A 23,218-nucleotide genomic window follows, 5' to 3' on the forward strand; every position below is an offset into this window, starting at 1 on the left:
GAATGGCCAGGACATTTTTTTGATCGCTGGTCTCCCGCTGGCTAGCATGCATCACTGCGTGTGACAGGCGGGAGACCAACGATCAGTGCGCTGGTCGCTAAGGTAAACATCGGGTTTCTAAGCAGCACGCGTCACTTAGAAACCCTCTGTGTACCTTAGTTACCAGTGTGCTGATGCAGGGAGCTGGCAACCAAGGTACACATCGGGTTTCTAACTGACGCGTGCTGCTTAGAAACCCGATGTGTACCTTGGTTACCAGCTCCCTGCATCAGCACACTGGTAAATAAGGTACACAGCGACGCCGTGCGCTCGGCGTCGCTGGTGCTGATGGCTGGTGAAGCTGCCTGTTTGACAGCTCACCAGCGATCATGTAGCGACTCACCAGCGATCCTGACAAGTTGATATCGTTGCCGGGATCGCTGGTGAGTCGCTATATGTGACAGGGCCCTAACACTCTAAGATCTCTTAGGACTTTAACTCTTTTTGAGATCTTTAACACAAACAGTCTTAGTAATGTCGAGGTTACTTCAACGTATATAGCTATGGGTAAATGTGTGGTTGCTGTTTATCACTTCTGTCCTCTCACACACTATCTGTACTGTTTATTCAGTGTTTTCTGGCTTATTACTGTCTATGGTTAAGTTATGAGCTGTGACATTCTCTCACTATCCGGATGTGGGGAAGGTGACCTGACTTGTCAGAAAGAAGAAGGGATGGTTTGTGCGCTTTAGACAGATGTTAGTTATGACAGCTGGGAAAAGTGTAGATTGAGTGCAGCACCTTGGGTTGACCACAAGATGGCAGGGGAGAGCGTGAGTACAGGACTTGACAGCAGCTTAGGGCTTTAGAAACCGTTGGTCATGGGGGGCGGAGTTACAGGGAATCTGGAAGGTTAGAAATAGGACAGGAGGGTTCCAGAAAGTTCCAGTCCTGAGACGAGCTCTGAGGAGAGGAGTCAGTGAAGGAATACATGCTGTGAGGGGAGCTCAACTAGGGGACTGAGAAGAAAGGAAGTCAGGGGGGTGGCCCCGACAGAAGAACCGCAGAACAGACGAGGCCCCGGGGGAAACATACCTAATTGACAACGACCTCTGATCAGTAAAGTGCTGTTGGTGAACAGGCCTAAGGCGGCCACAGTGACCGAGCTGGCAGGAACGTCACTAAGCTAAAAGTACGGTGTATGTACCCGGGCCTGGAAACGGAAGGCCTTGGAAGAATTGCGGTGTATTGCTGAGGTCATCAGGCAGACGACTAAATAAACTTGGACCTGTTGTACCTGAAATCTGCCTCCATCTTGTGTCTGTGATGTCTGTGAGTGGTAAATGAGGGACCACCCCCCCAGTCCGGCATGCCTTCCTACACAGATTCAACTGGCTGCTGCATTCCCTTCCTCGGCTTTTATACAGGTTTTTATAGTCCTTCTTGATTGATTTTTGCTATACCATGTGATTGTTGCAAGGGATTATGGGAAACTTGCCCAGCTTATCCAATCTATTGCAATGTGTAAAATCGTGATGGTCATTTTAGGAGCTTCACACGAAGCAAATTGCTGTGGTTCAAATTTGCCTGGTTGAGAAAATATTCCTTAAAAAATTCAGCACAAATTCAATTTGCATCGAATCGATTCATTCATCTCATCTTTTCCAAAAATAAACAGTCTCTTTACAGTGGCTCTTGGATCAGACTAATATTAGAAGGCATATGGACAGGGTTATTCCAAGTGACCTCCCCTTTAATATTAAAGTCATTGCACTAAATATTTGAATCCCAAGATAAAATGGCTGACTGGTCATTAATTGCATTACAATATTAGATTAAATGAAGACAGCTGACCTAACAAGGAACATTTTCTTTTTTTTTTTGCATTTGTTCAATCACAGAAGTGAAAAAAAATATTTTGGCCAGATTTTCCCTTTTCCAGATCATTAATAGGCGCAAAATAAGTGGCATAATTATACTGTACTTACAGAACATTATTAAATAAATCTATGCAACATTCTTCCTGACTCCGAAACCTCTTTCATTGTTGCAGAATCCTCCAACGCTTCATTATTGACCAACGCCGAAAAGATCGCCACAATTACAACCACGCACACGCCTCAGACAATAGCCCAGGAAACAAAGTAAGACGTCGTCATAAATGTCCGTCCTCAGCGGAGGTTGGCGGGTTTATTCGCTGCAGGGTTACATTGTTGTTTTTTTTATTTTTTCTTAAACTATAGGAACAATACAAAACCAAAGCAAGAGCCGCAGTTTGAATTTAAAACTCCACCCGCTACACAGGTAAGTAAACTTTTTAAAAACTTTTATCTTTTTAAAAAAATATTAATGTGGAATTTGAAATTTTGGGGGGGTTTACTTCATGCTGATCCAGCAAAATGATGGCCAGTTGGATTCTTTTTTGGGCTAGGTTAAAATGGGAAAAAAAACAACATATTTGTAGCTGTCTACAAATATCTAAAGGGCTGTCACATTGTAGAAGGATCAACTTTATTCTCATTTGCACAAGGAAAGACTAGAAGCAATGGGATGAAGCTGAATGGGAGGAGACACAGATTAGATATTAGAAAAAACTTTTTGACAGTTAGAGTGATCAATGAGTGGAACAGGCTGCCACGAGAAGTGGTGAGTTCTCCTTCAATGGAAGTCTTCAAACAGAGGCTGGACAGACATCTGACTGGGATGATTTAGCGAATCCTGCTTTGAGCAGGGGGTTGGACCAGATGGCCCAGGAGGTCCCTTCCAACTCTATGATTCTATGATTCTATATTACACTTGCCTTTCCTAAGCTGTCCATTGATTTCTTACACTGCCGCTTCCGCAGTTCCCCTCTGTGCAGGACTTTGGGTACCATTACACTAAGCGACGCACCAGCGATCCCGACAATGATACGACCTGGTAGGGATCGCTGGTGAGTCGCTACATGGTCGCTAATAAGCTGCCAAACAGGCAGATCTCTTCAACGGCGAACCAGCGATCCCGACAACGATGCGACCTGGTAAGGATCGCTGGTGCGTTGTCACACACTAGCTATTCTGAACGATTCATGCCTGCGTCCCTGAGTTCTGCGTCGCGAACGAGGTCGCTCGTTGGCGTCAAACACAGCGATGCATGTTGGCCAGTGGGACGCCGACGATGAAAACATGGCCCAGGACATTCGAGCACGATCAGCGATATCCAGCGAGGGGGCGGTCGCCGCTATGTGTCACATGTAGCGAGATCGCTGTTGCGTCACAAAATCGGTGATGCATCAGAGATCTCGCTATGTGAGATGGGGCCTTTTGGTTGTTTCGGCAATGTGGCTCACGTTGGGGGTTCAATACATGTCTTTGACGTCAATGACATGCGCCATCCCCACTTACCCACATGGGTCACAGTGCCAGAAAAGCTGAAAACCTGCACAGAGAGCTGGGGAACTGCAGATACGGAACTGTAAGAAGTCAAGGAAGAGGACCTAGGATAGGTGAGTATTATGTGGGTTTTTGTTTGTTTTTTGTTTTTTCATTATTTTAACCCAATCCACAAAAGAATCCCAAGTCCCTGTTTGGGCGCCAAATGTTTAAAGTCACTGTAATTTTGAATTCTGACTGTTGCCAATAACATTTTCTCTATTCGTGCAATATACGGCAATGGTGATGCTTTCAATCTGAGCAAATATTAGTTGTACCTCATTGAATCCGCCAGCCGAATCGAATGAATCTGCTCAAAATGAATTTTGAATTTCTAGAAAATTTCCTTTCTGATTTCGCCGTACGGTTGCAGCGTCCTGATAATCCCTACCTTTTAGCAACAATGAAAGTAATTGGAAAATGTGTTTCAGTAGCTCGCAGTACATCGGGCATGGAGTATATTTTCCTCAAAACTGTTTGGTTATGGAATTTTTCATAGCTCATTAATCAGGTTTGGGAGACAGATATTGTGTTGATGCAATGCTCGCCTAATCCAAGCAGCCTTTCAAGCTCCTCGCAGATAAACGGCTGTAACTCACTTTAATGAGCATCAAACAAAATCGGATATGACAGATATTATACTTGTATCGAGGCTGGAAAATATTCTTACTGCTGATATAAACCGATAGTGGTATATAAAGGGGTAATATTGTCGCATCAAGCTGCCATTCTAATTACACCATGAAACTATTGAGACAGGTATTAAATAATAATACATCTGATAATGTAACTTACAAGGGTAACTGGAACCGGCATGGAAATCAATCTGAAATCTTTCTTAAGGCACCTAAGCCTAAAATTGGTCCAGGTTTACCTAATAAATTGTCGTTAGGGTGCGAAACATAGGGGAAGATTACACCTCTGCCAATGATAAGCGTGTACCCTATTCTTAGCTGCTCACTAGCACCCCTGTACATGTTGTTAAAGGGAAACTATCACTAAAATTATTTTTAAAGCGTACTTTAAACCTATAAAAAAGTATGATCCCCAACAATTTAAAACTTTTTTTTTTGTGCACATATCAGTCTAATATGGTTCGGGTCTTTCTAGATTCTCATTTATGCTTTGTAATTTGCCATTCACTTTGTTTCCTGTCTCCGGCATTCTGTCAGCACTATAGATGCTGGAACTTCCTTTCTCTATCCTCCCAGTGTTTCTTGGCGGAATTTGAAGCCAAGACCTCAGCGCTAAGGCTGCAGTGCTAACCACTGAGCCAATGTGATGGATATTTTAAACTTACTGCATTCTCATAATTTATTGTTCTTTTATATTTTTGCAGTCAGAACAAGACTTCTACGCAGTAGAACTTGACCGAGGAGCAAAAGGATTTGGGTTCAGCCTACGAGGAGGCCGGGAGTATAACATGGACCTTTATGTTCTGCGTCTTGCAGAGGATGGACCAGCGGAGAGATGTGGGAAGATGAGGGTACGTATATGACGCACACCAGAGGCCGTGGGATCCTCAATACCGGGCCGGTCGTCTTAAAGGGATGTGTCACAGTGGCGGTGACCCGGTCCATGGCCCCAGGTGGTCATGTAAAAGAGGAGTATTGATTAGGGATAAAGTTTATGTAGTGATTCGTGACGCCAGTTGGAGTGTTCGACTGTAGTATAGCCGGCACTGCAGATGATCCCTGGGGGGAGTAGATGGTGATGGCAGTGCAGATGTTTAACCCCCTCCAACTAGGGCTGACCCCCAGAGATTGTGATGAAAGTAGAAGGCACGGAGTAATAAGGCAGGAGACAAGGAAAGTCACTTTATCATTTACTGTAGTTCAGGTGCAGTTCATAGGCGATATTACAACTCTCACCAGGTTACAGTCTGCTCTGCAAAATGGGAGTTATCCTTCTCTCTGCTGTGACCCGGTGTAAGCTTCCTGCTATTCTAATCCCTTCAGGGACAAAAACTTCCCGGAGTTTGGAACTTCCAGTATAGCACTACTCACTGTGTTTTCCTCCTCTGGCAACTTGCATCTTGGATCCTGTGTGAAGCAGCTCAAGTTCCTTCTTGCACAATCCTTCACCGATTCTAGGTTGCTGCAGTCTTCCCGGGGGAAAACACTCTGCTGTTGGTTGTATAATCCCACACAGTCTCTCAGCTTACCACCCTGCTCTAAAAGCATGGATGGCCTAGGGGCTGACTCCCTGATTCTTATTAGCTTTACTCCTGGAGGGAGTACTTGTCATGGCATCCAGGAGCGTTCTTCATCTTTCCTTCACCTTCCTCTTAAATGAAACAACAACTCGACTCCTCAGACAAGTAAGGGAGTGAGGTAACTTCTGTGTGTGGGTGTTGTGGTCTCTAGCAGAGAAAGCATAACTCCCATTGCTCACAAAACACATGCAAAACAGTACATATTTAACCAATTTGTGGCGGCAAAGTCACGGGGCGCCACATTTACATCTACAATTAGCATTCAAAGCCGTTCTCCAACTCTGTTTTTGTTAACGATTGCTTCGATATGGCTCCTTTTTAAATATACAAAAGTATTTAACTTTCCTAGACTTTCTCCTATATAAAAGGCTATCGTTGTTAAAAATAGTGTCAGCATGTTATTCCGTATCTCACTATGTTATTTATCAGATTTTTCCATTTTATCAGAATATATGGAAATAAAGATGTTTTACAGATTGAACCATTCCTATCCATGTGCCGTACTGGGGCACATCAGAAAAAAGCCTCTTACGTTGGACTCGCTACTGTATTAGCAGCTCTTCGTCTGCAGGACTAGACCTGCGGCCAGTCATAAATGCCTAATTTGTGCCCCTATTTTATTCCTTCTGCTCCTCTGACTATTCCATTTTTATTTTCTTTTACTCCACCATACGGTTCCAGAAGTAGGGTCTTTTTTTTTATTGAGTGCTAATTTCTAAGCTCTTTTCCAAAGGGGCGGTGCTTACGGGGTAATAATTAAGATCATCCTAAAGACACACCCCTGAGGATCCTGTGAGCCACGCCACCTTGTAAAGACTATAGAAATTAACACCAATTAATAAAGTTCATTTCTCCATGACAGTATGGCAGATTAAAAAAAAAATAGAGTGAAAAGCGGAATACTCAGCGGAACGGCGGGATTAAAATAAAAGTAAAAACTGACCACTTTTGGCAACACGCCCTCTTTTTTGTCTTAAGAGATTCTGAAAAAATATTTTCTACGTTAAATACATTGTTAATATAGTTCAACAATAAGACAAATTAAGTCGGCATCTTTTTAGCTGCTTCCATGGCAACAGACTACAGAACCATCACTGTCTCGGATTTCTGAATGAAGTGATACTTTGTAGTCTGTTGCCAAGGAGATGCTTCTGAAAGATTTTTGGAATTATTCAACAATGGCCTGGTAGCTTAAAAGAGACAACTGGGTCGGAGCAAAATTCTCAGTTAGATGTTTAATTGTATCTTAAACCTTGTATCATTAGATATCTCATTAATAAGGTCTAATTGGTTATTTGCAATTAAAGCAATAAAAAGTCAATAGAGGCAAGTGATTGTATCCAGAGTTGGCACCAAATAAGACTGTTTTTTCCTCAACACTTGGGGCCTCTGATGTAAGTCTAAAGCACCCCATACACAATAGATAACGGTTGTTCAGCCGATTGGTTGTTCAGCCGGCAGCACTCGCTCTACTGTTCTGTGAAACCGATCTGGTGCCAGACTCCTCCTCTGGCGGCTTAACTCATTGAGAACAAAAAGGATAGCAGTCCAAAATTGGACCTGCTGAATTCTCTGTTTTTCAAGACATCATCTCTTGGGGGACAGTCTGGAGACTGAGCCCACCTACATCAGCGGGTTTGGCCAACATTAGTGTAATATGCATAGGAGTCCTAAGCTAAGGTCGGCTGTTTCACATCCAAGTTTTTTTTTGTCCTTGAGCAGACTGAAATTTTGGGACTGTCCTCAAGACTTGAGATCCAAACTCAACAGGCTCTTATTTGCCAATGAGACTGTTGAGTTTGGGTTAGGAAACTTGTGGCTGGTTCGAAAATTATGGTCCCTACACACAACTTGAAACTAAGACGTTCCCAAGTCTCTCAGCTTCCTGGGAACGGTGGGCGCTGCTGCTGATTGACTGTTCAGGTTGGCAGCATGGTCGCGCCACTGGTCTGAATGGAGCACTATCCCTTGCTGCAAACACAGGCAGTATTACTTCTGCAGCATCAAAGAAATACTAGGGCACCTTCAGAGCAGGGGTTGGAAGCTCTATCGTAAAGAGCTCGTAAGCACAGTGTTGCTTGCCTAGTAAAACAGACCACCACTGCTAGATTGCCCGAGGTACCTGGTATCAAGCAGTAAGCCATAGAATTACAATTGTTTCCGTTCTTGAGAGCGAGAGAGGGTTTTCAATAAGCGGTAAATTGGTAAGTTGCTTGTTTTTAACCATTTAAGCAGATGAGACCACCACTTCCAAGTGAACTATAACAAAGTTGAAAGGAAAATGCCAAGTACTAAAAACAGGGAAAAATTGAAATTTTTTTTCTACTGTTACCAATTTGGACCTGAAATTCGTAAAGGACAAGTAATCCATTGGTGGTTAGGAGATAATATGGTGTTTAAATTGTTTTTTAATCTTTTTTTTCCCAGTAATGGAAATAATATAAAAATTTTCTTGACTCGTAGGTTGGTGACGAAATTCTGGAAATAAATGGGGAGAGCACAAAGAACATGAAGCATGCTCGGGCAATTGAACTGATAAAAAATGGTGGCCGGCGAGTACGTCTGAGTCTGAAACGCGGGGACGGTTCAGTGCCGGAATATGGTGGGTCAAACTCTGAAAACATTCCTTTGCTCCCTACCATCACTCCATGAATGATCTCTCTCTGTCAAGAATCTGGAGCAGGAAATACCTTTTTTTCTTTTTTTCTTTTAATCACCAGTGTCTTACCAACTTTTGCGAAATATGGTTAATTGCTTCGCTTGTACTGATTTTTTTTCCGCTCTCCTCAACCTCTTCTTGCTTCTGTGGACTTGGGGCTCAGTAGGAAAAAAAAAAAAATAACAAAACAAAAAAAACCCAACGTGTAGCATCTTTGATGAAGGAGAACCTTAATGCAAAACCTTATCTATTTGTTAAAACTCAACTGTGTTGAACTGTGCCAAACTGTTTTCATCCTTTTGTAACAAACAAGGAATCCGCCATTTAAAAAAAAAAAAAGCAGCAAAAACAGACAAAAAAAAAAAACTACACAAATGACAACAACAACAACAACAAAAATTGTAATTCTTACTGGGAATTTCACACGTTGAACTCCTTCCTAATTTGCCTGCGCTGTTGCATAAAAGTATGTGAATTGTCAATTTTCTGCTTTTTCCAAGCAGTGTTTAACCAGATAAGAGAAAGATTTTATTTGTCGAAAGCTTAAATGAAAAAAAAAATTAAATAAAACAAAGAAAAAATAAATTTTATTTAAAGAAAAAAAAATGCTATCAGGGAACTGGATATTCAGAACGTAATTCTATTTTACGTCAAGACTGTATTAAATATATTGTAAAATATTCCTATTTAATAGAATTGCTGATAGGGCCATATATATATTTATATATAAGGCTTTTCCCAACCAAAGGTCTTTGAGGTTTCTATGAAAGCTGATCTGAACTCATTTCATCCCAATTTTTTTTTTTTTTGCCACCGTGAGTGCATTTTGCTTGTTACGAACCATCATAATCTGCACGTTACAATTGGTAATAGCTGTCTGCGTGGGATCCAGTAGATTCTTCTCTGCATAGATCCATCTCCTCCATGCAATATGCCAATACAGGCCGCATCGCAGCTGGAAATTTTAGCATGTTAGTCATGTGACTAAATTCAGATTTTATAATTTTTTTTTTTATTTTAATTTTTTTTACATCTAAAGAGGAAGCATCCCATTTTATAGTCTTGCAGCAATTGCAACAAAAATGATCGCCGTCTATTAATATATTTTTAATATAAAGTTAAAGTTGAACCAAAGCATAAAGGGATTGTCTGTAATGCAACAAAATGGGTCATCTTTTATTTAATTTTTTTTTTTTGTCCCTATCCCCTCCAAAAAAAAATCAAACAAAAAAATACAGCGCCTCTCTTGTTCATAGACTATGTCTGGTATTGCAGCTTTGTCCTTTTCAATTCATATTAAATAGACCCCTTTTATTTATTTATTCTTGTGGGGTTTTTTTTAGTGTCTGGACCCCTTTTTAAGGCATACAATTTATATAAAAATATTTCTAGAAGTTCTCATATGTGAGATAAAATTGTAATCGTATGGGCAGAGATTTTTCTGACTTCCCTTTAAAGAATATTCTAGCCTCCCCCTCACTTAAATAAGCTGCTTACACTCAATAATTTTTAAAGAATAACAGTCTTTTACATTTTTTATTAAAAAATATGTCACTTTGTAATTTTCTTATCAGAGACATCTGCTTCTTTCTCTTTCTGGACTGATTATTCATTCGCATTTCATGGGTAAAATCTGTGTTCAGTGAAGACAGATTTTCCCATTACTGAGCTAGGAAATTACAGTTGGTGCTTTTAGAATTCTATAGAGAGGGGAGGTGGACACTGACATTCTAGAGAGAAGTTAGAGGCAGACACTGACATTCTAGGGAGGAGTTAGAGGCAGACACTGACATGATAAGGAGGAGTTGGAGGCAGACACTGACATTCTAGGGAGGAGTTAGAGGCTGACACTGACATTCTAGAGAGCAGCTAGAGTCAGACACTGGCATTCTAGGGAGCAGCTAGAGGCAGACACTGACATTTTAGGGAGCAGCTAGAGGCGGACACTGACATTCTAGGGAGGAGTTAGAGGCAGACACTGACATGATAAGGAGGAGTTGGAGGCAGACACTGACATTCTAGGGAGGAGTTAGAGGCAGACACTGACATTCTAGAGAGCAGCTAGAGGCAGACACTGGCATTCTAGGGAGCAGCTAGAGGCGGACACTGACATTCTAGGGAGGAGTTAGAGGCGGACACTGACATTCTAGGGAGGAGTTAGAGGTGGACACTGACATTCTAGGGAGGAGTTAGAGGTGGACACTGACATTCTAGGGAGGAGTTCGAGGTGGACACTGACATTCTAGGGAGGAGTTAGAGGTGGACACTGACATTCTAGGGAGGAGTTAGAGGTGGACACTGACATCCTAGGGAGGAGTTAGAGGCAGACACTGACATTCTAGGGAGGAGTTAGAGGCAGACACTGACATTCTAGGGAGGAGTTAGAGGCAGACACTGACATTCTAGAGAGCAGCTAGAGGCAGAAACTGGTATTCTAGGGAGCAGCTAGAGGTGGACACTGACATTCTAGGGAGAAGTTAGAGGCGGACACTGACATTCTAGGGAGGAGTTAGAGGCGGACACTGACATTCTAGGGAGCTGCTAGAGGCGGACACTGACATTCTAGGGAGAAGTTAGAGGTGGACACTGACATTCTAGGGAGGAGCTCGAGGCGGACACTGACATTCTGCAACTAGTTTGCCTTGAACAACAGTTCCAGTTTTCCATAAAATTTTGAGCACCAACTCTCATCTCCTATCTAAATAATGGGAAAGTCTGCCTTCATCACAGACAAATTTAACCCCGTAATTGTGAATTTTGAGAGTGAAACATCAGCCCAGGAGGAGAAAGAAGCAGATTTCTCTAATAAGATATATTAAAACGTTTCTTATTTTTGCGTGTACTACTGATTTATGGGAAAAAAAAATCTCTTTAATACAGGATCTTCCAACAATCTAATGTCTACGGGGATCAGTGATATTTGATTGTGTTCTGCAAAGTTACCTATCCTAAGTATTCGAGTATCTGGTGGTATCTGGCAGCCTCTTTGCCTTCCATGGATATAGTGTCCCTGTTTGGCTCAGCAAGTTAATAGTGGTATTAGAGGGGTAATATATTTCGGATAATCTAATGCATTGCTTCTCAAACACTTGAAGCATCCCTTTAGATTTCAGGGAAGTGACTTGGAGACGAGTGATCACCAGTCTCTGATTTAGCCATACAATGGACTGAAGGTCAACTGAGAGGATTCAAAATGTTGTCCTAGCTTCCGACCAATGATGATGTCCAGGCATGACCATCTCCTTGCTGGCGAGGCCTCGGGAGAAAAAGATCAGAATAAGTCATCATCTTTGTACAAAACCTTCCATATGTCCAAGAAGGTGCTCTTCATCATCTGCCCTGATGAAGTGAGCCAGCAGGCTCAGGAAACGCGTTGGCTGAATAAAGAACCCTTTACTCTACCAGAAGCAAGCGCAGTCCTTATTGCACTTCCACGTCATTTCTGCAATTCTGTCCTAGGACCCTGTGCAGACTTGCTGCTGCTTCTCAAGCGTTCATGGGTGTTGTGACTTCCTCACAACCCCAATAGGTGAGCACCTTCCCTACTGTTCCACAATTTTAATTGTTTTATATGGATTTCACACAGTGGATGCGCCCTGTATCTCTCCTTTTATCCCAAGAAGGTGCTCGAGAGGGTATGCCCATTTGAACCCCTTCAATAAGCAAAGCAGAAAGCCACCACAAAGTGCAGATTTTACACATATGTGTTGGGTCTATCTGCAATACTTTGTGGACAAGACTAGGAAAACTAGAGACAATATTATTCTGGAGAAGAATGGGGGATGGATAACCCCATTAGTGGTGGCCTAACACATTGGATTAACTTTGGCCAAACCCACCAATTTTGGAGCCACTAATTGAACATTTAATTTGTGTCAGATGTTTGGCCAACATTCCTTAGACAGATGTCATGGGGAAAAGAGGCATTTTGAATTTCAACTTGCCTTATCCTTTGTTTTAAAGGGGTTGTCCAGTACTTTTTTTTGTCCATTTTTAATGCCCGAATAAAATAAGTACAGCAAATGCTCGCCTCTTGCACCCGCATCGGGTCTCCAAGCGCTTACTTGATGAAGGGCTCTGACCGGCTACTTCCTTTACTATTTAGACAGAGCAGACACCCATTCTGACTGAATAATGATGAGCAACAGCCGCTGATCGGCTGCAATGCCCGCGTGACATAAAAGTGTCCCAAGAGTGGTCCACTGACGAAATTGCTGATGCAGTGGGGAATTACAAGCTTCTCTTATTTTACTTGGGCATTTATAGAGGGGATGTCAAAGTAGAAGACAACCCTTTAAGGGAGATAGGCTGTCACTAGAGGTACCTTTTACTGATTGAAAAAACAGGCATGCACAGCTGAACCAGGCGTGCATGTCTATGGGGTGGTCGGGATGAATAGCTGTTGGACCTTTATTGGACCTCTGTTTTACGTGAAGCTGAGTATTTTACCAAAGCGCTGTATTCTCATTTTCTCAACCGGCTCACCGTTTATCCCTTGTCTTCCCGTTGTCTGTTTTATAAGAAAATGTAAGAAAAGGAGTAAGTGCAAAATTTGTATACAAAATATTCAGAGGATTTACCCACAGTATTCTTAGAAGGGCAACATCTGGCCCATCCATAATTATCATCGCCAGGTTTTCTAACGTTTTGAAAAACTTGCCCCAAAATTTTTGCCCTAACATGTAGAGAGGAGCAAATCAATTTGCAGAATCGCTGTCCAGTGGCCAAGTCAGTATTCTGTGACCACTGGATAGTAGCTCGGCAAACCACCTCCTACTCGCCAACATATGCAGCTCTTCTTTTCAATAGCCAGAGTGGCATAACGTCACCGTTGTGGTGTGACGATCACGTAAAGTTGCGCCTGGCCGTTCATCAAAATCAGAGCTGCGGATGCCGGCATGCGGTAGGCGGCTGACATGAGTCCCGTCAATAAACCGGTCATATGAAGAGAGAGACAAGCTACAACCATTAACTTGTTAATATCTAGCACGCCCGATCCTCATTTCCGCTCACCTCCCTGATAGTCAGGAAAGACCCCCCCTCGACCCAATGTACATTAGATTGTTGGAACCCGCCAATGTTATTGGCCACTCTAGATTTGGAAAAGTGATGCTTCCCCTTTAATAAATTGTTTCCAATTACGAAGATTTTTGAAAAATTCCGTTAAGCTGAAATGTTTCTTGGCAACTGTGCAGTAATGTATTATTTTTTTTTCTTTTATTACACCATGAAAATTTAAAAAAAATTGAAAAAAATCAAGAGCAGAATTATTGATGGCAAATGAACAAGGTCCACAGCATCAACCAGACATAACATATCATCGTTAGCCAATTTAGGACTATACGAGGGGGAAAAGCAAAAAAAATTAGCCGCGATTGAATTGTATATTAATGCAATGCTGTCGGCATCGATTTTCTGTATATATTTTTACCGTCCATTACTTACTGGTTTCCCGTTAAAATGCACTGTATTGTAAATTACCCATTGTATGACTTGTCCTGTTGCGAGGTGTTTCCGCCTCTAGACGACACGGCTGTTGCACTGACAAAAGAGATAGGAAGCCAATTTAATGAAAAAAAAAGTGTTTTTATTTTTACTTTTTTTAATCATTATTATTTTCCTGTTTTAAAAGAAAAGTCAAAGACTTTGAAAGTTGTGCTGCTAAAAAGTACAGGTGTAAACCATTACGGGGTCAACTTGTTTCTTGGCCCCTATTACAAATGTGAAGTTCCAGCTTATTACCTCTTATTATGGAACATGCTTCACAGTGAGGCTGTATCATTTTGTAATGAGTTTTTTTTTTTCTTTTTTGTATTTTAATTTGACTGTTGTGGTCTCTGCTGTGGACTTGTATATATATATAATATATATCTATTTTTTTTTTAATTATTTTTTTTTTTTTTTGTTGAATGTAAATGGTTTTTTTTTTCTTCCCCTGGCATCTTGTCTTATCTGTTTCTCGTTTTTTGGAAAAGAAAATGGTTATTCTAGTCTTGTCTGTTTAAAAAAAAAAAAAAAAAGAAAAGAAAAAAAAATCACATTCTAGATGCCTAATGTCACTATAGAAACTGCAGATTTCACAGCCTTATTTGGATGTCATCTAGCAAACCTGGTTGGAATTCAAAATAAACCATCCTGAAATATGAAGATTGAATAATTTTTTTTTCTCTCCTTTCTTCTTTCAGTATGTAGGGTTTCTAAATCTTCTGCTTTTTCTCTTTCTTTCTCTCTGTTTTTCACTTCTTCTCTTGGTGCGGGGGCTATACCTTCCTCAGCGATGATACCTCCTAATATCGCTGCATGTATGAGAAATGAAAAGCTCGGCGAGTCTTGCATCTACCTTATGGGCCAAAATCAAACTACGGTTTGTAGCTAAAATCACTATTAGGTGTTTCTGTGCTGTGGCCTAATTATTACCCCATTGCTTGTGCTTTGCTAAAACTTCCTAAGTGTATACAGCAACTCATGAACACCTTGCATTTCCCTGAACTGTATGTGTAAGTTCTCTACTTGGATGTTAAACATGCAAGCCTTGTTAATCCATTGCAACCACTTTGCAGAATTTTGCTTGCAAGCTTAAGTGACACATTTTTCAAAAGGATAAAAAAAAGCAAAAAAAAAAAAAAGTCCTCCCATATGTTCGTCAATCGGCAACACTAACGATGCTGGTTATGTGGTGTCAGGTTTGTATGTGCTCTTAACGAATTTATAGTTAGGTTATCAAGTAGACAGTAAAGTAGCATATCATTGTGGAAGGATTTAGGTTTTCTCTGCCAATGATGTAAAAAGAACGGCCATAATGTTCATCATTGGCTATGTATCAAAGGTACTTTTAGAAGACCACCATTTCTACGACTCCACACTATCAGGAAGGGTGTAGAGTTACTTACACGGGAGGAGATAAATGTTAAGGTATGGAGATGTTACTCCACTCCAGACGTAAGGTGTCCCGCCAACGGGTGATTATTCAAGGAGTATATCCATTATGTTCCTCATAAGCTTGATGATTTTCGCAAAACTTGCTGACTATCTAATGTATTTAGTGGCCTCCAAACTCTGCTCCAAATAGATGCTATCAGGGAAGAGAAGGATCGGTAGTTGGAATTTCAACTCCCAATCCTTTTGTTTTCAGGGAAAACCATTGTCTTGCAACTCCAGGCCTAAGGTGCCACCAACAGGTGATGCTTCAAGGATATCCATTAAATCCCCCTTACACATTTGTTACCCAGGCTTTCCAATTTGGCAAAACTTGCTGTCTATCTGATATATTTGAGGGCCTCCCAACAGCCACCAGTAGATGATGTTTGGGGAGAGAAGGATTGGTAGTTGGAGTTTCAACTCTTGATCCTTTTGTTTTCATGGAAAGAAGGTGTCTAGCAGTGACTTTCTCCCCTCTGCCCATTGAAAATGGAGGAGTGTTCTCCCGTGCCAAGTGCTTACATGTATTGGGAAGTTGGAAGAGATTTCTGCCGAACTAAAGTATATTCCTCCTAGCTTTGGAGCAAACTCTTGTGGTGGTTCTTCGTGAACTGAGAAGACCTAGGTCACATGTGAAGTGTTAAGGAAGTCCTGAAAACATAATCTGTTGGGTGTTTTTGAGGACTGGAGTTGACAAACACTAGATTATACTGTTGATTGTTGGAGAGCAGTTCAAGCTCAAGTGTTAAAAAACCTTTCTGAAAAATTTAAAACTATGAAGAGATATCTTCTAATTATCACAAATTAGCCTACACAATAGAAGATACTTAAATATTCAGGCAGTGACCAAAAGTCTCCATCTGTTGGCATTATGGTATCACTAAAGGCCCTGTTACACATAAAGATGTCCCAGCGATCCCACCAACGATCCGACAAGGAAGGGATTGCTGGGACATCGTTAGGCTGATCGCTGGTGAGCTGTCGCATAGACAGCCCCTCCAGCGATCAGGACCAGCAAGCAAGCTGGTTTCCAATGTAAACAGCAGGTATTTAAGAGCCGTGCGGCTCTTGGATACCCACTGTTTACATTGGAAACCAGCGTCCAGCGTTGCTGATCGCTGGTCTCTCGCTGCCACACGCAGCGATGCGCGCTGGCCAGCGGGAGACCAACGATCAAAAAATGGCCCAGGACAATCGTGCGTGATCAGCGATACCCGGCAGGGAGGCCGGTTGCTGATCCCCGTCACACACAGCGATGTCGCTGGCGAGATCGCTGTGGCGTCACGAAATCAGCGATCTCGCTGGCGAAATCGCTGTGTGTGACGGGGCTTTAAGACCATCTACTTTAAAGAGGTCAGCTTTCAACATTTTGTATATTTCAGAGCATATGTCCTGTTTGTTTGGGATATTCAATAATATTATTAGCTTGTAATAAAGGAAAAACATTCAGGCCAAAAAGGTAGATTGACATCAAATTTGACCTAACTAATGTGTGTGCTAAATTAAAGTCATTGTAGATTAACAGGCTTCAGTTAATCAATAGGCATACTGACCACTTTAACAAATGTGTGTTGCAGACACTAACCTAGGAGAGGAGATCTTTCTCATGCTTAATTAAGTAAAAAAAAAACTAATTTTATTTTTCCTCTCCAGAACCCAACAGTGACAGCATCAGCCCCACAGCCAGCTCACAAAATCTTTCGAAAATGAACACACTAACACCTGAAAGACATCCCATGCCATTGGAGTTCAGTTACCCACGAAATACTCACAAATCATTACAGCATGAGGAAAAAAGGACTTATGTCAAAGACCCTAAAGGCAACAGGGACTATAACAGACGACACAATGACCATCACACTTGGAATGGGTCCTCTAAAAATAATTCTGTACAAAGTAGCCAAAGGGACAGGTCCCCTGAGGCAAGACACCCAAGGCAAGGGGAAAAAATGGTTAACGGACAGAAAAAAATGTCTCCCGAGAAGAGAACAGAAGGGGCAAGGAGCAATGAAAATACTTTAGAAAGAAAAGAGAGAGAGCGGTATGAACGAAGGAGAGATGATTCTCCTCGAAGAACACGGGAAAGGTCACCTGCACGAAAGAGAGAAGGGTCACCAAATCGAAGAAGAAAGTCACTCGATCGGTTTATGGATCCAAGAAGATCACCTGATCGAAGAAGAGATAGTTCTCCTGATAGGAGAAGGGCAAAGTCAACCGATAGAAGAAGGGAAAGATCTCCTGATAGACGAAGAGATCGCTCACCTGAGAGAAGAAGGGAGAGGTCTCCAGAGAGAAGAAGCCGAGATCAAAAACCTGGCAACAGGGATCGGGATGATACCAGTCTGAAATACGACACAATAAGAAGTTCTAAACATCCCTCAGCACAACGGAGGAGACCCTATAAGGAATGTAACACAGATCTCAGTATCTGAACCATCTGATGTAACATTTTCTTATCCAAGGAGGCTGTGAGAACAACAAATTCTTAATAGTGTCTTACCGAAGCACCTAACGATCTTGGAGTTCCACAAAAATGTTTTATGCAGATGAAACCTTACTACAGAGTGTTGTGCCTGATGTATATTAAAGAAAGTATTTTTGATGTATTTTTTTTTAATTTATTTGCCAAATGTAAACCCCTAAGGGATAATAACATGTTTTTCAAGAAGCTATTTTATTGACGATGTTCATTTATGGACTTTTATTTTCAGACATTTTCTTCTGTGGAACATGTTCATAGCACTGGAAAGCAAACCACACATTTTTTTTTCTGTTTTTTTTTTTTTTTGGGCTAGGCTTCATTAACACATTTATTGACTGTTAATTACCTGCAGTTATTGATTTAATTGATTTGAAGGATGATGAGTAATTGAACTATGAGTTATGGTTACATAAGCTGGTGATGGGATCTATTGAAATGTAGAAGACCTGATCGAAGACTAAAGAGGTAACTATGAGAAGATACCTGAGACTACTATTGCGATGAAGGACATATACAAGCACACTTCGCACAAGGATGGTCATTTAAGTGTTTTTGGTTTGTAAGTTAGTGCTGGGATTATAATTCCCTAAGGATACTTGCCAAAGCCTACTTGCCATAGGTAATAAGAATCCAAAGTGTTTAAGAAAGATCAAAGCATGCTTCTACATGACCATAAGGTGGCCAATCGTCCATTGTGCTACAATATTCTGTTGGCTCCTATCCTTCAATACACAATTTTCATTTCTTTTTTAATTTTTCAAAAAAAATTGGAGAAATATGGTTTTCCATTGGAAACGATGAGGTATACAGGTCCCAATGCATGGTCTAAAACCAAGTATTTGATTTCTTCTCTTCCATCGTAAGTCTTTTACAGCAGCTGTCAACACGACTGCTGCTTATCCTTGGTCCAAGACAAAATTGCGTTACTGCCTAGCTGAGCCGAAATGTCTGCCATCGCTCTGAATCTGCTGCTTTTACAGTGCATTGATGTAAAAAAAAAAAAAAATACATATTTTCATACTGACACGAATGAGCATTGCGAGTCTATCACTGTTGTTGCTATGGTACTGTACAAAAAGAAAAGGCCAATCATTGTGTGTACAGAGTTAAAATTGTAATTATTCAAGCTTGTTAAAAATAACGAAATGCCTTTTTTTCCATGTATAAAAGATACTTTATGACGATAAAAACAGAAAAAAAAAAAATGCAAGGAATGTGATAAGTGTTTATATTTCTGAGAATGGAGACAAATAAAAAATCGGGGATATATTTTAATGTAAACTGAATCAGGTATGTAAAGGTGTAATTTCTTTTCAAGAAAGCAGAATCCACAAGAGTGATTTGGAGTTTTTTTACTTTTTTTTTTTTTTCCCTTTTTTGGGACTTAAGACTAGGTTACTGCATTGTGGACCTCCATTATTAAGCACTTGTATACACTCTTCAATCATCATATCATTTACCTTATCGATGGTGTTCTTCTATGTCTTGACAAAAAAAGAGGTTTGTGGGCCAATCTTTGTTTAAATACTATGCATTGATCCATTCAACACTGTCCATTGCCGTTGCTTTATTTAACATTTTGGGAGTTGATATATGATTTGATTGAAGCTGATTGTGGACTTTTGCCGGTAAAGGCAACGGAACACAATGTATGTAGCTAGACAAGCAAGTCTGTGAATGCTATTTTTATTATAAATAAAGTTTTTCAATACAAAATGATCACGGTGTTAATGAGAGATGACGTTCCGCATGTTCGTTGTTCTAACTTCTTGGATTTACAGCAAAGAGTAACATAAAAATTTGCTCCCAAAAATGTCTTTCCACGTAGGATCTGATGTCTTCTCCAAGCCATCCACTGTGTAGACTCCAACTTTTTTGCTTATTCTCCAATTTTGTTCAAAATCGTTTTTATTGAAAATTTTTATAATTCTACAAAATTGGGTTAAACAACAGAAAGGAAAAAATATGGGGAAACAAAGGAAAAGAGGTTATTTTCCAATCTTGCTCTTCTAACCTTTTCTCCTTCTGTGACTTTTGCTTCTCATGTTTCATGACAGATAAAGTACAGGACTAAGGAATGTGTATGAAATTGTATAAAAAGTCTTGGAGTATTACTGCGTTTTACCTTTTCAGCTTCCTCTCGGAAACAAGACATAGTCAGTATGAAACCTCTACATCTAACCTGAGACGTATTGGAAAACGTTTTACGTCTCAAAGGTCTTTAGACCCAGAAATTAAAAGTCAGGATGTTTTTGTCATATTTTTTTTAAACCACAATATTTGATGTGTTGGATACTTCAAGACCAGGCAGGTGGATTCTGGTTGAGCAAGGTGGGCAAGCTGGTCTTTCTCTGGAGACAATCCATCAATAGTGATGAGCAAGTATTTCAATGTTTGGTTTACGTTTGCTGAATTTGCAAATATCCGCCGATTAATTCAGTGAATATTCGCCGAACATAACCGGACACCATTATAGTCAATGGAAGGCAAAAACAAACGCATGCACAACACCTTAGAACGTCCCCAAATGCTGCCAAAACACATCAAATGAGGGACAGCCACCAGGAAAGTGGCCTTAATTCACCCACAGTACAAATTGCAGCATGGAACTGCAGCAGTCAGCCAGGCATGAGGTATAGGGGTCTGGGACAGCATTTTACAGCTTTCCAATGAACGTCACAGTAAGACGAGGTGGGTGAGGGAACTGTGTAGGCCCCTTTGTTTGGAGCCCTGATAACACATGTAACACCTTTTACCTGCTTTCATGCTGAGCCACACTCAGGTCGCACAAATATCAGTTTTCTAGACTACCATTGTCAGAAAGATTTAATGATAGTAACACAGGTAGTTGAGTGCAAGAAGTGGAGGCCTGACGGTCTTGGAGGCTTACTGTTACAGGCAACACGCATGAAGGACACCCAACCAGGAGTCTACACATTTACAAAAATTAATGGCAGACACCAACAAAGTAATAACAATAATAATAATCTTTATTTTTATATAGCGCTAACATATTCTACAGCGCTTTACAGTTTGCACACATTATCATCACTGTCCCCAATGGGGCTCACAATCTAAATTCCCTATCAGTATGTCTTTGCGTGGATTTCCTCCCACATTCCAAACTCCTTGCAGAGGAGTGGCATCAATTGCAATAAAGTAGAATTAGTAGAGCGGGGATGACACCTCTTCCACTACAGCCAACCCAGGAGATGGAGACTTTAACTGACAAGGTGGTAGAATCACTGTTCCATATCCCTCTGAAAGCATGGAAGGGGTGTAAATAGGTGGCCTACCAAATCCCTACTCAGACAAGTGACAGCAGGCAAAAACTGCGACCCAAGGAGGTATAAAGAGGTGGCACCAGGTGCTACTCAATGGCTGACCTACAGATGTGGCAGCTGACCCCCTACAGCGGTTAAGCTGCCAAAGCCCAAAATCCCTACAATGCCTGTAAAATGCAGGCAGGCATTATAGGGACTCTTGAACCACGAGTGCAGATATGACCTGCTGAGGAACAGAAAGGGCACTGGCAGGTGCGGTCTGGACCAGGTGTTAGGACAGATGGGTGCTGGCCGGTGCGATGTGGATCGGCTGATGGACAGAAGAGTGAAGACATGTACAAGCAGACGGGCACAGACAGGTAATAGCAGACAGGTACAGGGTAGACAAGCAGACGGACCTGGGGAACCTGACAACTAACAAGCATGCAAAGCAAACTGTAGCTCAGGCACCTCCATATTGGAGAAGAAGCCTTAAATAGAAGGTATCACCCAGCTATAGGTTGGGAATACCTTAGGTTGATGCGTGTAGTCCCTTTAAGAGGGAGGGAGCATGTGAGTGCGCCCTCTAAACATAGTTCCCAGTCCTACATCTGAACCTTGGTGGACACCGACACATAGGGGGCGAGATGAGGTGTGTGAGTGGGAGACACTGAAAATGTCCTGTCAAGTATGAGGAGATCCAACAAAGGGCCAAGTCTGTAATGTCAACAGATCAGAACGTCTGTAGTAAGAGGGAATGGTCCACTATGTCAAAAACATGCCAGGTCCAGAAGAAGGAGGGGACAAACTTGCGTCGCTTTCATTTGGCAATTAGTAGGTCATTGGTGACTTTAGTCAGGGCAGTTTCAGTGGAATGTTGTGGTCTGAAGTCAGATTGCGGTCAAAGAGGAAGCAAGAGGAGAGGCGGGAGGACAGTTCAAAATGGACGTATTCCAGTAGTTTTGTGGCATAGGGGAGAAATTAAATTGGGGGATAAGTAGACACAGAGGATGAGTCAAGAGTGGGGTTTTTGAGGATGGGTGTGATCAAGGTATGTTTCAATAAGGATGGAAGACACCAGTTAGTGACAGGTTGAAGAGGTGGGTTCTGCTTGTGATGAAGATTGTGGTAATGTTTAGAATGAGGTGGGATGTTATTGTGTCACATTCACAGGTGGTGAGGCAAGGTATTCAGAGGAGAGGGAGGGGGAACTGGTGGATGCAGGAAAGAAATGAAAGTATGGAATAGCTGTTTAAGGTTGTGAGACAGGTATAATATGAGGGATGAGAAGTCGGTTTGTTTTGCTTCACTCAGAATTTGCACAGCATTTTTACAACTTCTGTTACTGGACAGGCAACTCCGCTCCCTTTCTTTGGCAGCCGTACAATGGTATGCTTTGTAGATGCGGGCCAGAAAGAACATGTGCTCCAGTAGATGGCAAGCTCTGTATCAAGTGGCCTCTGCTCTTCTTTCTCCACCTTAACATCACACACAGTACAGTCCTCAGTGGTGGCACCCCAATTAACCTTTTTCCCCCCACATCACAACTCTCCAAGCGCCGAGCTGACTGTGAGGAACCACAGATGGGCCATTCTGCAGAGATGTTCACACATTCTTTTCCAAGGGTATCAGGGGTCTGCTCTAAACATTCACAGAGTCAAGTTTAGGAAATCATCTGCACTGATGGCCAAATTTTTTCTGACTTAGATCTATGGCCGGACGAAGTTTTGTCTGACCATAAACCAAACACTCTTCAACAGACGTTAACCACATTGGGGGAAGGTGATCCATTTGTGACGAGACTCAGATATTTGAGGCGCCCGTGGACTACTATGCTGTCAAGGCAGGAAGAGGAGGAGGGTAACTCTCAGGCTGAGGACTGGGAGAACAGAGAGGATGACAATGAGGCAGTAGATCATAGTTTTAAACCCTGTGGCATGCAGCTGAGTAGTTCAGCGGAGGAGGAGGATGAAGATGAGGTTACATACACACAGAGTTTGGTAATCATGACAAACATGCATCCTAAGGGCCAACTCTTGTAGTGGACAGCATCTTCTGTGGTTCTGCAGTTGCCTAGCTTGGGTCCTTTTTTGCATATTTACAAAAATCTTAAAAATCATGCTGTCAACTTTATTAAAAACAACCTAGTAGCGTAAACAAAAATGAAATCATTTCAGTACTACATGCGTGATCAATGTCACTGTGCTAAAATGCAGACTAACGGGTCTCGCCAACCACCGTCCACCCCATCAACTGCATCTTCTGATTCTTCCTCCTCCATCACAGTGAAAA

General features: G+C 41.6%; 1 protein-coding gene across 10 annotated transcripts in view; it reads left to right on the plus strand.

Moving 5' to 3' along the window:
• The window catches only part of MAGI1 (membrane associated guanylate kinase, WW and PDZ domain containing 1), a 498,523-nt gene extending 479,141 nt beyond the window's left edge, over positions 1-19,382 (plus strand). For 8 of the 10 annotated variants that reach the window (XM_073569757.1, XM_073569759.1, XM_073569754.1 and 5 more), the window contains 5 exons: positions 2,033-2,123; positions 2,223-2,283; positions 4,729-4,875; positions 8,068-8,206; positions 16,835-19,382. In XM_073569757.1, coding sequence (XP_073425858.1) covers positions 2,033-2,123; positions 2,223-2,283; positions 4,729-4,875; positions 8,068-8,206; positions 16,835-17,613 — 1,217 coding nt within the window. In that variant the 3' untranslated portion in view covers positions 17,614-19,382. Of the gene's footprint in view, positions 1-2,032; positions 2,124-2,222; positions 2,284-4,728; positions 4,876-8,067; positions 8,207-14,538; positions 14,628-16,834 lie in introns of all 10 variants that reach the window. The other 2 variants (XM_073569761.1, XM_073569763.1) reach the window with 1 other exon arrangement.
• Positions 19,383-23,218: the final 3,836 nt, after the last annotated feature.

Source organism: Dendrobates tinctorius, unplaced genomic scaffold, assembly GCF_039654945.1.
Source record: "Dendrobates tinctorius isolate UK_male_01 unplaced genomic scaffold, ASM3965494v1 ptg000027l, whole genome shotgun sequence".
Taxonomy (NCBI): domain Eukaryota; kingdom Metazoa; phylum Chordata; class Amphibia; order Anura; family Dendrobatidae; genus Dendrobates; species Dendrobates tinctorius.